A 15,746-nucleotide genomic window follows, 5' to 3' on the forward strand; every position below is an offset into this window, starting at 1 on the left:
CTTACCTACCATGCGTGAGGCACTGGGTTCGATCCTCAGCACCACATAAAAATAAAATATTGTGCCCACCTATAACTAAAAAATAAATATTTAAAAAAATTCATGGCAGGGGAGTGATTAGAAAAAGCAGTCTGAAAAGGCTCTTCAGGAATGTGATAATGAAGTAAAGGTTGAAAACACTGCTGTAGCTCTTTCTTGAAACTTAAAAAAAATTTAACATTTTCACCATTTTTAAGTGCACAACTTAGTGACCTATTATATTCACATTGTTGTGGGACCATCACCACCGTCCATCCCTGGATGTTTTTCATTCTCCTCAAATGAAGTTTTGTATCCATTAAACACTAACTCCCAATTCGCCCCTCCCCAACCACTGACACCATTCTACTTCCTGTGTCTCTATGAATTTGCCTACTCTAGATACCTCACACAAGTCACATTGGTCGCTACCTTGTTTCCCTTAGCATAATGTCCTCAAGGTCCAGCCATGTTGCAGCATGTCAGTTTCCTTCCTTTAATTAGGCTTAATAATATTCCAATATCTGTATACAGATATTGCTTATCCAACATCCAAATATGAGTACTTAGATTGCTTCCAGTTTTTGGCTGTTGTGAATAATGTCGCTATGAACATGGGTGTTCATTTATTTATTTGAGTCCCTACTGTCAGTTTTGTCAGTGCGCTAGCGCTCCCGGCTTCTTTTGGTTTATATCTTGATAGAGTTTGGTGAAGGGATTTGTCAACATTATCTAATTATACGTTTAAGATTTGCATATTTCGCTGGGCATGGTGGCGCCTGCCTGTAATCCCAGCAGCTCAGGAGGTTGAGGCAGGAGGATCGCAAGTTCAAAGCCAGCCTCAGCAAAGGCGAGGTGCTGAGCAACTCAGTGAGACCCTGTCTCTAAATAAAGTACAAAATAGGGCTGGGGATGTGGCTCAGTGGTCGAGTGCCCCTGAGTTCAATCCCCAGTACCCAAAACAAACAAACATATTTCATCCACAATGCAAATTTCGTTTCCACAAGAAAACCAAAAGAAAAAAAGAATCATAAACAAATATTGAACTTAAGTTAATGATGTTGGTAAAGATAAAGCCAGGCTTTAGTAAAAAGCAGAGAAAACAGATTTTTATTCAGTAACTACTGACAGTAGGAAGAAAAGCTGAGCTTCATTCCAATTTATGTAGAGGTGACTGCGCGTTATAAAGGGAGAATGAGAGAGTAAAGAGGAGTGAGCAGGGGGCTCACATAGATAAAGGGAAATGAAAAATTACAATGGGTTGGTCAATGTAAACATAATTAAACCAGCTGTTTTTGCTAGCTGGCAATGTGGAAATTAGGATTCTATCCTCCCACATAGACTGGAGACAGAGACCTAACCCTTGCTGATGATTAAATCTCAAAAGAAGGGATTTCAGTCCTTGAGAAAGATACTCCTGTGTTGCACGATATATCTAGATCATCTCTCGTCTATCTAAATCTATTTATCAGGGGCAGGGGAAAAGATTTTTAATTGTACACTTTTTTTGTTGTTGTTGTTTTAAAGTAAATGCTTCTAGGAAAGGGAGATGTTGGCTGGACCAAACGGTTGGAAAAGTACTGATATCTTCAACTTTGTTTACTTTGTAAAGTATCAAAAAGTAAGATGGACCTTGGGTGCACAGACCGTTATTGCATGAGATAAAGCGAGCGTATGTCACACGCAGACACACACATTAGAATGTGAGCTCCAGGAAGGCAAGGACTTTGACAGACAAGCACACAGGCGATCAGTAAATATTCACAGAATGAATGAACCATACGCATAAATCTCTTAGAATCATCAACTGCAAAACCAGCAAAAGCTTCCACAGTAAATGGCAATTGTGCAGTTGAGCCGAGGCTCACGGAGCTTGCGCAGGACCCGGCGGAGTCGCTCTGGCCGGCCAGCGTCGCGGCTCTATGGCAGGTTCTCCCAGGACGGCGAAACCACTCTGGCCTCTCCCGCGTCAGCTCTATGGCGGGTCCTGTGGGAAAGTCAGAGCATGCGCAGGACTGCGCCGACTGGGATCGCTATGGCAGCGGCGTCGCGGCGGGCCGGCTTTAGGTGCTCCTACCCCTTCCAGGCCGTCTCCACAGCCTACCCTACCGCAGCCTCTCGGGCATGAGCGGGACCTCCTGCTGCGGCCCGCCGCCCTACCTGCTGCCGCAGCATCTCGACTGTGGGTCTGCGTCAGGAATATGCCCCTGGCCGCCTATTGCTACGTGCGGGTCGTGGGCAAAGGCAGCTACGGGGAGGTGACGCTCGTGAAACACCGGCGGGACGGCAGGCAGGTCCGCGGGGGTCGGGCCCAGCAAAGGGTGGGCAGGGCTGCATGAACCGATTCCAGAGGACGAGGCCCGGGACGGGGTGAAAGGTTTCATCTAGGATGGCACTTCTTCAGGGAAATTGTCCCAAACTATCAAGACGAGGCCAGGCCCCTTATCATATGCGCACATTCTTCCTCTACTTCTCATAGGTGGTAGTGAGTGGTGTGCTTGATGTACACACCTTTTTCCCACCCCTAACAATTCCATGTGAGCAGGCAAGTATCATGCATTCTAACCCAGCACCTCTCAAGCCTTACTTCGTGAACAAAGAATCCCAAACTTCTCTAACTGCAGATTGCTGGTCTCATTTAAAACTCAGCTCATCACCTTCCTGCCAAACCTTCATTCCCAGCCCCTATTTCAATTGAGCAGTATCATCAGCCATGCAGTTTCCCACGCTGGGTACATGGGTTATCTTTAATGCCCCCCAACTCTGATTATTTTTATACATCACTAAGGCAACAGGGTTCTCCGTCTCCAATGTTAGGAGCCCAATCCAGGATACCACTTTTTTCCCCCACACCTACTTGCTGCTCTGTGACCCATCACTTACTTTCCTTCAGCTTCCATGCTCTTTCTAAAACTTCAAAGCGATGTTATCACACCTTTGCTTAAAACACTTTATCCTGTCACCCAAAGGATAATGAACAAGTTCTTCAATATGGTTTATTAAGAAGAGTGATTACATAGTGTATTGTACAAGCTGGGACAATTTTGAAACTGAAAGGAAGTACTATTAACAGATCACTGACAACCCAGTTGCATCAAGCAAACTAAGAGATGTTCACCCTAAGCACAGGCCCACTTACCTATTCCTCCTTGTCCCAGGTGCTGGTTGCTGTGCTTGGAACACAAGCTCAGGCATAAGAGGTTTATTCAATAGGCACAGGGGGATTTTCCTTAGATTTTTGAGCTGAGGACAGGAGATTAGTTATAATAATAGCCCTTCATGTTTGAGTAGTAGTTTACATTTCACAAAGCACCTTTTTGTATGTGTTTTTTGAAGAAATGAATTGTATGGTCTTTTGAGTGAGGGAAGTATAGTAGATGTTAAAGCATGTTGATTTTTTTAAAAGTAAGAATAATTTTGTAGGTTGAGGATCAGTGATTTTCAACCTTCCTGGACCATGGATTATCTAATAACTCATGGAGTATCCATAAACCCATTCTGTCTGGAGATGTATATTCAAGATATATTTTTATGCCTCTTTGTAGGGGGAACTTAGAGGTTAAGGAATTAAGGACTCTCTAACCCAGATTTTATGACTGATCCAATGGTATGTTATTTTTGATTCACTTTTTAGCCATTAATTAATTTGTATATTTTTTGTTTTGTTGTCATCTTCTTCTTCCTCTTTTTTTTCCTTTTTTTGTTCTGGGAATTGAACCCAGGGGTACTTTACCACTGAGCTACTTTTTTTTTTTTTTTTTAAATATTTTCAGACAGGGCCTTATTGAATTGTTTAGTGCTCGTAAAGTTGCTGAAGCTGGCCTTGGACTTGCAATCCTTCTTCCTCAGCCTCTTGAGTCACTGGGATTCCAGGTGTGCTTCACCATGCATACCATTTTTTCTGAGATGGGGATCTCACTATTCCCAGCTGGCTTTGAATTCCTGGACTCAAACAATCCTGTCTCAGTCTCCTAAAGTAGATGGGACTGCTGGTCTGGCTCAATGAAATTGTAAACTGCAGATGGAAAGGATAATTTCTTTTTTGTGACCCTACATGGCCCAACTTATAAAAAGTATCATTAGTAACAGCAAAAATTTTCCCTGGTTTCATGCTTCCCTTTTCTCTTTGTGGCGCTGTGGATTGAATCAGGGGCTTTGTGCATGCTGGGAAAGTGCTCTATCAACTGAGTTACATCTCTAGCAATTTTATGCTTTGTAAAATACAAAATTAGTGGGTTATCTGACTGGTTCCAGAAGGTTGGTTTTGAGGACATTTATGAAAGCTCTTAGACACTTTAGAACCTACAAAACTGTATGTTTACATGCATATTGTAAAAATATGTGTTTTCATTGTTAGTATGTCATCAAAAAACTGAACCTCCAAAATGCCTCCAGCCGAGAACGGCGAGCTGCTGAACAGGAAGCTCAGCTCTTGTCTCAGCTGAAGCACCCCAACATTGTCACCTACAAAGAGTCGTGGGAGGGAGGAGATGGCCTGCTCTACATTGTCATGGGCTTCTGTGAAGGAGGTGATCTGTACCGGAAGCTCAAGGAGCAAAAAGGGCAACTTCTGCCTGAAAGTCAGGTGGTAGAATGGTTTGTACAGATTGCCATGGCTTTGCAGGTACTGTTTATACTCATAACATCCCACTTGCTCCAAGGTGGCAGGAAGATGATGTGTATTTTAAGAAAAAATTTCCCCAATGCTTACATGAACAAAACATTTTTTGGAGAATGAATGTATAAAGTGGACCCTGTCCCTCTTACTATAACATTGGAATGTTTCTGAGTGAGTGATATCTATATTATAGTAGACACAGATTCCATGTCTAATTTCAGGGGGCAGGGAGCTAATTCTTTTTTCATTTAATATTCATAACAAGGTTAATTTTAAGGAGCCTAAGTCAGCTGGGCATGGTGGTGCACATCTGTAATCCCAGTGACTCTGGAGACTGAGGAAGGAGGATTGTAAGTTCAAAGCCAACCTCAGCAACTTAGCAAGGCCCTAAGCAACTCTGTGAGGTTGCCCTAAACAACCCTGTCTCTAATTAGTTAAAAAAAAAAAAAAAAAAAGGGGCTGGGATGTGGCTCAGTGGTTAAGTGTCCCTGGGTTCAATCCCTAATACAAAAAAAAAAAAACAAAACAAAGACCCTGAATCAACAAAGAGCAAAGAATGATCATGTTTGTCAGTAGCTGGTGAGCTGTGTCATGCTGAAAGGTGGCTTTTCTAATTAATATTCCTAAACAGTGGGAGTTTGGGCTTTTATCCTGCTGTGGCAGTGGAGGTAGAAGTGCACAAATTTCTGTTTAATATACACATACCTCAGAGTGAGACTGTTTGTGAACTGCCAATCTGAAACTGGGCAGAATTATCCAGAATTACTTGCCTTTGTTGTTTAAGTTCTAAGATATTCTCTAAATACAGATGATCTTGTAATATTTGAAAACATTATGCCCAGGATTTCATGAGTCTGAGAGGAATGCACACCTGACTTTGTGTAAGTTTCCTACCTTCAGCGGGAGTTTGTAGGCATATTTTAAAACTGGATCCAGGTAATACTAAAATGGTGTGATTGTCAAGATACCAGGGAACAATTTTGGAAGGTTAAGGGCCAGTTAAAGTGTAGAACTTATAATATTTTTACTTTGAAGGTTGTATTTTATTTAGAGATTATAAAACAATAATGTTTTGGTAGATAGGTAATGAAGGCTCTTTAATTCCTGCAATTACTGATGATATTTAAAAAGGAATAAATAAATAAATCAGCGTGTTTATATAAAATGAGATTCGATTTCTCTTCTCAGTATTTACATGAAAAACACATCCTTCATCGAGATCTGAAAACTCAAAATGTCTTTCTCACAAGAACAAACATCATCAAAGTGGGTGACCTAGGAATTGCTCGAGTGTTAGAAAACCACTGTGACATGGCAAGCACCCTCATTGGCACACCCTATTACATGAGCCCTGAATTGTTCTCAAACAGACCCTACAACTATAAGGTAGGATTGGCTATGCATGTTTTCACCTTGTCTCTGGGAGAGTATTCATTTTAGAACCCATCAGAACAGTTAAATCAGAATTATCTGTGTGTTGATTAAAGGACAATATCTTTTTTTTTTTAAACAGGGAAAAGTGAAAATAAGGTCTTCTAGCATTTAATCACTCACTTTTTTTTTTTTTTTCCTAGTCTGATGTTTGGGCTTTGGGTTGCTGTGTCTATGAAATGGCCACCCTGAAACATGCTTTCAATGCAAAAGACATGAATTCTTTAGTTTATCGGATTATTGAAGGAAAGGTAAAAAGCTAATCTAGAATTAATTAAGCAAGGTTTATGTAATGCAGATTTGTAAATAACTACTGTTAAATCTTGGATGATTTTGGTTAGTTAATGAGTAGTCATTGATACTGGGTCAAGTTCAAAGCCAGCCTCAGCAACTTGGCAAGATCTTGTTTCAAAAGAAGTGGTGGTGGTGGTAGGGGGGGGGGCGTGTAGTCTAGTGATAAAGCACCCTTGGATTCAGTCCCCAGTATTGGCTGGGATAGAGGGAAGGTGGGTTCCTTCTATGTAAGACTGAACTTAAAAAGAAAGAATTGATTTTTTTTCTTTTTTTTTTTTTTTTTTGGGTATCTGTGTGGTCCAGGGGCTTGAAGCCAGGGACGCTCTACCATTGAGCTATATCCCAGTCCCTTTTTGCTTTTCATTTTGAGATAGGGTTTCACCAAGTTGCCCAAACTGGCCTTGAACTTGTCTTATTGTCATAGCCTCCTAAGAAACTGAAATTACAGGTGTATACCGCTGTGCCTGGTTTTGATAATTTCTTATATTAATTTGTAGAGGTGGCTTAATGGAGGCTAGGGATATAGCTCAGTTGGTAGAGTGCTTGCCTTGCATGCACAAGGCCCTGGGTTCAATCCCCAACATGATGCCAAAAAAAAAAAAAAAAAGAGGTGGCTTAATGGCTCAAAAGAATCTACTTTTTGAAAATCTTTCTCTGTAGCCACAGGATGTGCTGGTGCTCTGAGAGGCTGTTGGCATCATCTCCTGAGCAGCTGATGGTTGAGTGAGTCTATTTACAATGAGTCTACTCTGTTTGAACTTGTTCCATTCAAAATCATCATGATCACTAATAAGTGGTTAGAAACTGCAGAAAGCATTTTAGTACTAGGAGTTGAACCCAGGGATGCTTTACTATTGAGCTACATCCCTAGTCCTTTTGATTTTTTATTTTGAGACAGGGTCTCACTAAGTTGCTGAGGCTGGCCTTGAGCTTGTGATCCTCCTGCTTTAGCCTCTTCAGTTGTTGAGATTACAGACATGTACCATTGCACTAACTTTGTATGTTATGAGGGTAGTTGCCCTTTGTAGTGTCAAGAGTCCACGCACCATTAAATTTTAAGATTCCAGATCACCTACTAATTTTAGTATTATCCCAAAACTCATTTAATTTTTAAATTTGAAAAATATTAAAAAAACACAAACAAAAATTAAAATTTTTCTATATTCTACTACTTAAAAAATCCAAAAGAAAGGAGCGAAATTCCTTCTCTTTTGTTTCCCCTAGAGATAACCACTGCTAACAAGCTAGGCCTCCTAGCTTTTCTCTGCCTTAAAACAGACATGACTCAGTATATATACACATACAGACACTTAAAAAAAGAAACTGAAATGGAATCAGGCTGTATTCCATGGTACACAACTTCCTTTTATTGGGTTAATGCATAAGAGACATCTTTTCTGGTCAATACTTATATTTTTTAAGCAGCTGCCTAGTAGTCTATAGGAAGAATGTACCATACTTTATTCCACAGGTTCATTATGGAGGGGAATTTGTTTTTATTTGTTGAACAATACTGCATTGAACACCCTGGTGTATAAATCTTTCTTTCTTTTCTTTTCTTTTCTTTTTTTTTTTTTTTTGGTGCTGGGGATTGAACCCAGAGCTTCATGCATGCCAGGAGAGCGCTCTACCACTGAGCCACATTCCCAGCTCTAGGCTGGTTTATTTTCTACTTCAGTGAATGTATGGATGTAAGAATTTAAGTAAATATTGGGAAACTTTTATTATCTTTTATTTAATTCATAAGATCACTAGTTATAATTGCATTATTATTTTTCTTTGTAGCTGCCACCAATGCCAAGAGTTTATAGCCCAGAGCTGGCAGAACTGATAAGAACAATGCTGAGCAAAAGACCTGAAGAAAGACCCTCTGTGAGGAGCATCCTGAGGCAGCCTTATATAAAACGCCAAATCTCTGTGTTTTTGGAGGCCACGAAGGCGTAAGATACTTCCTTTGTAAATAGCTGGGCTAGATAGATGGAATAAATAGATGGTAGCTTCTATAATTTTCATATGCAATAATTTATGGTGAGTGTTTTTTAAACATGAAGTAAAATTGCATTATTAGAATATGTAGAGAGGCAAAATTTTCCCCTCTTTGGATTTTTTGGCTTAGGCCCAAGAAACTGATGTAAGACAAATTAACAAGAAAAAAGTACACACTTATTTAATAAAACTTACGTGACACTGGAGCTCTCAAAAAGAAATGAAGACCTCAAAGAGTGGTGAAACCTAAATGCAAAATTCTGGGTTGAATAGGAGAGACAATTGTGGAAAAATAATCGAACTGGAGAGGCCAAAGGAGGCTAAGAATTACTTTAACGAGTTATATTTGTATAGAATTCTCAGTCTCAACTTTCCATTCAGGATAAGAACTTAACTTTCCTTCTTCTTCTTCTTTTTTTTTTTTTGGTGGTACTGGGGATTGAACCTAGGGCCTTGCGTATGTAAAGCAAGCACTCTACCAACTGAGTTATATCCACAGCCCTTAACTCTCCTTCTGATACTGAGAAGACAACTTCCATTAGGGTTTTTTTCTCTTGCTTTCAGGAAGAAAAAGAAAGATCAGCACATCCTTCTTACATTTGCAGTTTAAGTGCTGTTAGGTCAAAGTAATCCTTCTGCCAAAGTGGCATATTTTGGGATGGCATATTCTGGCACCTTTGAAATACATGTGGAAATTTGCCTAATTGCTAAAATCAGAAATCTAGGGAACTATTTAGAGTACTACTATTATATTAGTTATTATGTAAGAGGATAGTTGTATACATATAAAAATAGTGTTCAAATTCCTGAGCATTTGTGAGATTTCTCCCTTTTTTTGTGGTACTGGGGATTGAACCCAGGGCTGTTTTACCACCGAGCTACAATCCCCAGCTCTTTTTATTTTTATTTTGAGACAAATTCTTGTTAAGTTGTATAGGGCTTTACTAAGTTGCTAAGGCTGACCTTGAACTTGCTGTCCTCTTGCCTACATTCTCCTGAGTTGCTGGGATTATAAGCATGCACAAATGTGCCTGGTTCATAGGGTTTCTTTTTTTATTCATAAAACTTTTGTAGAAAATAATTTCTTTTTTTAAAATATATATGTATATATATTTTTAGTTGTAGATGGATACAATATCTTTATTTTATTTATTTATTTATTTTATAAGGTGCTGAGGATGGAACCTAGTGCCTCATGCATGCAAGGCAGGCGCTCAACCACTGAACTACAACCCCAGCCCAAGAGTTTCTATTTTTGACTTACAGGTTCTACCTTCACCAAACAGGTGTTTAGGGCTGAACAAGCTTGTCACTCTTTTGGCTTCTCTTTTTGTGGTGGCAAATTAAATTTGGAAGGAGAAAGGCAATACTAGAGAGGCCAGGGAATAAAGAAGGACCATCTTTTTATTCATATTGTGTATAATTTCCAACCAGACAGACCTTTGGCCTTTTCTTCTGATAGAGGGAGGACGTCTTTCAGATGGGGTTTTATCTTTTACTTTCACGAAGACAAAGGAGGGTCAGAGCACCTTTCTCATATCTGCTGTTCTTTAAGTGCCATTAGCTCAAAATAATGTTTTTGATCTCTGTCCTCTGCTGTGATCTCCATGTTCTGATCATGGAGATCATGTCCTTACATCCGTAGTTTCCTTGAATTCTCCAGAGGTTTACCCCAGATGTAGAAACAACACACTAAAACAGCCAGGGCATGACTTTGCTGTATAACATTTTTCTGCAAGTCAGGAAATGTATACCAGTCATTTCTACTCTCAAATTTAGCAAAGCAGTTATGGTATTATTGCTAATGTGAAACTTGGAAGATGAAACTTACCTTGTTTCTTCTGAATGTGAGGAACTTTCTAGTAGAATTTTTATCATAGAATAACTTTGTATTTACTGAGAAGTTGCAAAGATAGTATAAAGAGTTCCTGTATACCCTTCACCTGGTTTCTTCTATTGTTTACACCTTATGTTTCCATAGTATATTTATCAAAACTAAGAAACCAGCCAAGGTACATTACTCTTGATTAATCTCCAGATTTGATTTTGCTTTTGCTAGTTTTTTCTCTAATGTCCCTTTTTCTGTTCCAGAATTCAGTCCAGGATACCATGGGATATAGTTAAAAATATAAGTTTTATTTATTTATTTATTTTTTTGTGGTGCTAAGGATCAAACCCAGTGCCTCGCATGTGCTAGGCGAGCATTCTACCATTGAGCCATAACCTCAGCCCTTAAAAAACCTTTTTTTTAGTAGTAGATGAACACAATACCTTTATTTATTTATTTATTTTTATGTGGTTCTGAGGATGTAACCCAGTAATTCACGAATGCTAGGCGAGTGTTCTACCACTGAGCCATAACCCCAGTCCTACTAATGTATATTTAATACTCATTCTCCTTAGTCTTCTTGGGTCAGTGATAGCTTTTCACTTTTTTTTTTTTTTAACAATCTTGAATGTTTTGAAGACTACTGGTCAGGTGTTTTGTAAAATGCCTTCTAGATTTTTAGAAGACTGTTTTCTATAAATGGTGCTTAAGGAAGTATAACGTATATACGTCTTCATATATACATAAAAACTCTCAATCTTCACCATATTGATAATAACCCTTCTTTTTTTCTTTATAAAGAAAAACCTCCAAAAATAACATCAAAAATGGTGATTCTAAATCCAAGCCTGTTGCTACTGTTGTTTCCAGAAAGGCAGGATCAAATCTTGAAGCAATCAATCACCAACAATATTCTGCTGAGGATTCTAAGACATATATAATGGTATGTTTCTTTTTAAAGAATAATGTTTTAGAAACTATTTTAAAAATAGGTTATCTTCTGGGCATAGTAACACACATTTTTAAAATCCCAGAGACTTAGGAGGCTGAGGAAGGAAGATCACAAATTTGAGGCTAACCTGGAGAACTCAGTGAGACCCTGTTTCAAAAGAGAAAAAATAAAATGGACTGGGGTGGTAGCTTAGACGTAGAGTGCTTCCGGGTTCAATCCTCAGTACTGAAAGGAAAAAAAAACAAAAACAAATTATTTTGTTGGGAAATTATTATGCTTTACTAGAGATTCTGTTGAGCTTTAATTAAGCCTGTATTATAAAGAAAAAATACTGGTGAGGTGATTATTTTAGCTCACTTTATTCACAGTGGGCTATTGAACTGTTCATGAAGTCAGGGCTGTAAAAATTTTTTAGATTTCTTTGAGATGAAGTTTGCATAAGATAAAATCAACCATTTTATTTTAAATATTAATTTTTTAGTTGTAGTTGGACATAATACCTTTTTATTTTATTTATTTTTATGTGGTTGTGAGAATCGAACCCAGGGCCTCGCATGTGCTAGTAGAGCAGATGCTCTACTGCTGAGCCACAACCCCAGCCCTAAAATCAATCATTTTAAAGTGAACAATTATGTGAATTTAGTACATTCACAATGTTGTGCAACCATCACCTCTTATCTGGTTCCAGAACATTTTCATTAGCATAAAGAAAATCCTTTACAGAGGTCACTCCCATTTCTCTCTCCCATCCAGCTCCTGGCAATCACCAGTGTTTTCTTTTTTTTTATGTTACTGTATTTTTTAATTTCTTTATTTTATTTATTTATTTTTATATGGTTCTGAGGATCGAACCTAGTGTCTCATATGTGCTAGGCAAGTACTCTATCACTGAGCTACAACTGCAGACCCACATCAATGTGTTTCTGTCTCTATGGATTTACCTAGCCTAATTATTTCATATAAATGGAATCATACAATGTGTGACCTTTCATGTCTGGCTTCTTTGACTTAGTGTGTTTTTATAGTTCATTCACATGGCATTTATATTGGTTTATATGTCTGTCAGTTTCAGTTTTACAGCATTGATTATTATAGCTTTGTAATAAGTTTCTAAATTAGGAAATGTGGGTCATCTAGCTATGTTCTTCTTTTTCAGGAGTGTTTTGGTTATTTAGGATCCCTTAGGATTCCCGATGAATTCTGTAGCAATTTTTTTAAATATTTCTTACAGCAGTGTTTTATAATTTTCTTTGTACAAGTCTTTCACATCCTTGGTTATGTTAATTCCTCTATTTTATCATTTTTTTGGTGTGTATGGAACTGAATATTGAAACCATGGGTACTGAACCACTGAGCTACATCCCCAGCCCTTTTTATTTTTTATTTTGACTCAGGTTCTAAGTTGCTCAGGCTGACCTTGAACTTGGAATCTTCCAGCCTTAGCCTCCTGAGTAGCTGGGATTATAGGAGTACATCACCAAGCTTGACTATTTAATTCTTTTTGATGCTATTATAAATGAAATTATTTTTATAATTTTCTTTTCAGATTGTTCATTATTAGTGTATAGAAATACAACTGATTTTTATTTGTTGATTTTTGTCTCCTGCTACTTTACTAAATTCATTTGTTAGTTCCAACAGTTTTTTTGTGGAGTCTTTAGGGTTTTCTACATTTAAGATCATATCATCTTGGGCTGGGGCTGTAGCTCAGTGACAGAACATTTGCCTAGCACATGTGAAGCATTGGGTTCTATCCTTAGCACCACATAAAAATAAGACAAATAAAATAAAGGCATACTGTTTACCTACAACAACAATAACAAAATTTTTAAAAAATCATATCATCTGTGAAGAGGAATAATTTTACTTCTTGCTTTTCAATTCCAATGCCTCTCCTTCCTTCCTTCCTTCCCTCCTTCCCTCCCTCCCTCCGTCCCTCCTTCTTTCCTTCCTTCCTTCCTTCCTTCCTTCCTTCCTTCCTTCCTTCTCAATTGCTCTAGCTACAATTTCCAGTATTGTGGTAAATAGAAGTGGAGAGAGTGGGCATGTTTGCCTTGTTCCTAATCTTACAGGAAAAGCTTTCAGAGTTTCGTCATTAACTATAATGTTCAGTATAGGCTTTCTACATATGGCTTTTATTATGTTAAGATTGTTTTCTTCTGTTCCAAGTGTGCCATTTTTTTTTTCCATGAAAGAGTGTTGAATTTTGTCAAATGCATTTTCTGCATCAATTATTGATGGTCATGTAGTTTTTCCCCCTTCATTCTGTTCATGTGGTATATTATATTGATGATTTCGATATGAGTAATCTTTACATTCCAGGAATAAGTCCCACTTGAGTACATTGTACCTTTTTTTTTTGGGGGGGGGTCACAGCAGTATTTTAACCATTTTAAATCATGCAGTTCAGTGCCTTCAATTACATTCACAATGTCTTATAGCCACTGCCATTATCTCTAAAACCTTTTTATCATTCCAAACAGAAAATTTGCCAGTTAAGCAGTAACTCCCTGTTCTTCCATCCCCAGGCCCTGGTGACCTCTCATCTACTCTGTCTTTATTGAATTTGCCTATTTTAGATATTTTATATAAATAGAACCAGCATATAATATTTGTCTTTTTGTGTCTGGCTTTTTCATTTGGTGTATTTTCAGGTTCATCTGTGTTAGAATTCCCGCCCTTTTAAATACTAAATAATATTCCATTGTATGTATATCCACATTATGGTCATCCATTCATCCACTGATTGACATTTGGGTTGTTTCCATCTTTTGGCTATTTTGAATAGTGCTGCTAGAAACATTGGTTCACACATACCTATTGAATCCCTGCTTTTGGTTCTTTGGAGTATGTATATAGGAATGAAATTGCTAGTATGGTAATTCTATGGCAATTCAAAGGTATTTCTATGTTTAACTTTTTGAGGAATGTGTTGTTCAATTTTGAGTTAATTTTTATATTTGGTGTGTCCAGGAGTTCTTTAATAATTTGAAAACATCTTTTTGCTCAGAGTGAAGATAAATGTTTGTCCCAGGAGAAACCAATCGTTATTGGTCCCTTGAAACCACCTGCTAGTCTGAAAGTCCACACTGACAAATTGGATATGAGCAGTACTGCAGAGTCACAAGCCACAATCAGTAGGGTAAATATTGACATCTTACCTGCAGAAAGAAGAGACTCCATGAATGATGGCCTAATTCAGAAGAATCAACAAAGACACTTAGATGCCTCTAGTGAGCACAAAGATAAATGCAGTATTTCTCAAGTGAAGGAGGAGAGTCTGCAGGATAATTCTAAGTCTAGTGCTCATCCTGAAAGCCTGATTCTCACATTGTCCTCTGATAGTGGCAGTGCGGATAGGAGTGGAGCAGTGAAGCTGTTGCAGCCTCTAAACAAAGACCCAAAGCCAAAGGACCATGTGAGTAATATACACTAGGAGTCCCTTTCAGAAAGAAGACTGGGAAGTGTGGTTACAATAGTTGGGTATACTCTAATTGTCAGGAAAATCAGTTATTTTGTATTCCAGTTTAAACTTAGAGGGATATCTTCATCACCTGCCAAAACCACACACACACACAAAAAAAAAAAAAAAAAAAAAAAAACCACTAATCCCAATACCAATACCCAAGCAGCAGTCACTCTCCATTCTTCCTTGTCTCCATCCTCTGGCAACATTTGTCCCTATGAATTTGCCTATTCTGGGCATTTCTTAGAATTATATACATTTATAGCCTTTCATGTCTGGCTGCTTTTACTTTAGCACAATGTTTTCAAGGTTTATCCATGAAAAGCTTGTAGCATGTACCAGTCTTCTTTTTATTGCCAAATAAATTCCCCTGTATGTATCTATGATATTTTATGTGACTGTTCATCAGTTGATGAATGTTTGGGTTGTTTACAACCAAACATTTTGGCTATTATGGATAATGCTGGTGTGAACATTGATGTACGTTTTATGTATGTGTTTTCGGTTCTGTTGGATGTAAACCTAGGAATGGAATCACTGCTGGGTCATATACTGACTCTAACTTCTTGAGGAATTATAAAATTGATTTCCAAAGCAATTTTATAATTTTACTTCTCAGCAGCAGTGTGTGGGAGTTCCATTTTCTCTACATCCTTTCCACGCTTCTTGTCCATTTTGATTCCAACCATTCTTCTGGGTGTGTAGCAGTGTCTTACTGTGGTTTTGATTTGCATCTCCTTAATGATTGATGATGTTGAATATCTTTTCCTATGTTTATTGGCCATTTATGTACTTCCTTTGGAGAAATAATCTATTGAGATCCCCTGCCAATTTTTTTTAAGAGAGAGAGAGAATTTTTTAATATTTATTTTTTTTTAGTTTTTGGTGGACACAACATCTTTATTTTATTTTTATGTGGTGCTGAGGATCGAACCCAGCGCCCTGTGCATGCCATGCGAGTGCGCTACCACTTGAGCCACATCCCCAGCCCCCTCTGCCAATTTTTAATTGGTTTATTTGGAAGAGTTCTTTATCTTCTAGATACCAATCCTTATCAGATAAAAGACTTAAAAATACTGTTTCCCATTCTTTGGATTGTCTTTTCGCTTTCTTGATGGCATTCTTTGAAGCACAGAAGTTTTTAATTTTCATG

At 38.1% G+C, this 15,746-nt stretch overlaps 1 protein-coding gene across 4 annotated transcripts in view; it reads left to right on the forward strand.

Moving 5' to 3' along the window:
- Positions 1–1,979: 1,979 nt before the first annotated feature.
- The window catches only part of Nek4 (NIMA related kinase 4), a 28,628-nt gene continuing 14,861 nt past the window's right edge, over positions 1,980–15,746 (forward strand). Inside the window, exons 1-7 of one of the 4 annotated variants that reach the window (XM_015494449.2) lie at positions 1,980–2,312; positions 4,376–4,642; positions 5,825–6,022; positions 6,211–6,318; positions 8,147–8,301; positions 10,977–11,118; positions 14,138–14,545. In XM_015494449.2, the coding sequence (XP_015349935.2) occupies positions 2,220–2,312; positions 4,376–4,642; positions 5,825–6,022; positions 6,211–6,318; positions 8,147–8,301; positions 10,977–11,118; positions 14,138–14,545 (1,371 nt within the window). In that variant the 5' untranslated portion in view covers positions 1,980–2,219. Of the gene's footprint in view, positions 2,313–3,584; positions 3,626–4,375; positions 4,643–5,824; positions 6,023–6,210; positions 6,319–8,146; positions 8,302–10,976; positions 11,119–14,137; positions 14,546–15,746 lie in introns of those variants that run through there. The other 3 variants (XM_048801153.1, XM_048801152.1, XM_015494451.2) reach the window with 3 other exon arrangements.

The sequence above is a fragment of the Marmota marmota genome, unplaced genomic scaffold (assembly GCF_001458135.2).
Source record: "Marmota marmota marmota unplaced genomic scaffold, marMar, whole genome shotgun sequence".
NCBI lineage: Eukaryota > Metazoa > Chordata > Mammalia > Rodentia > Sciuridae > Marmota > Marmota marmota.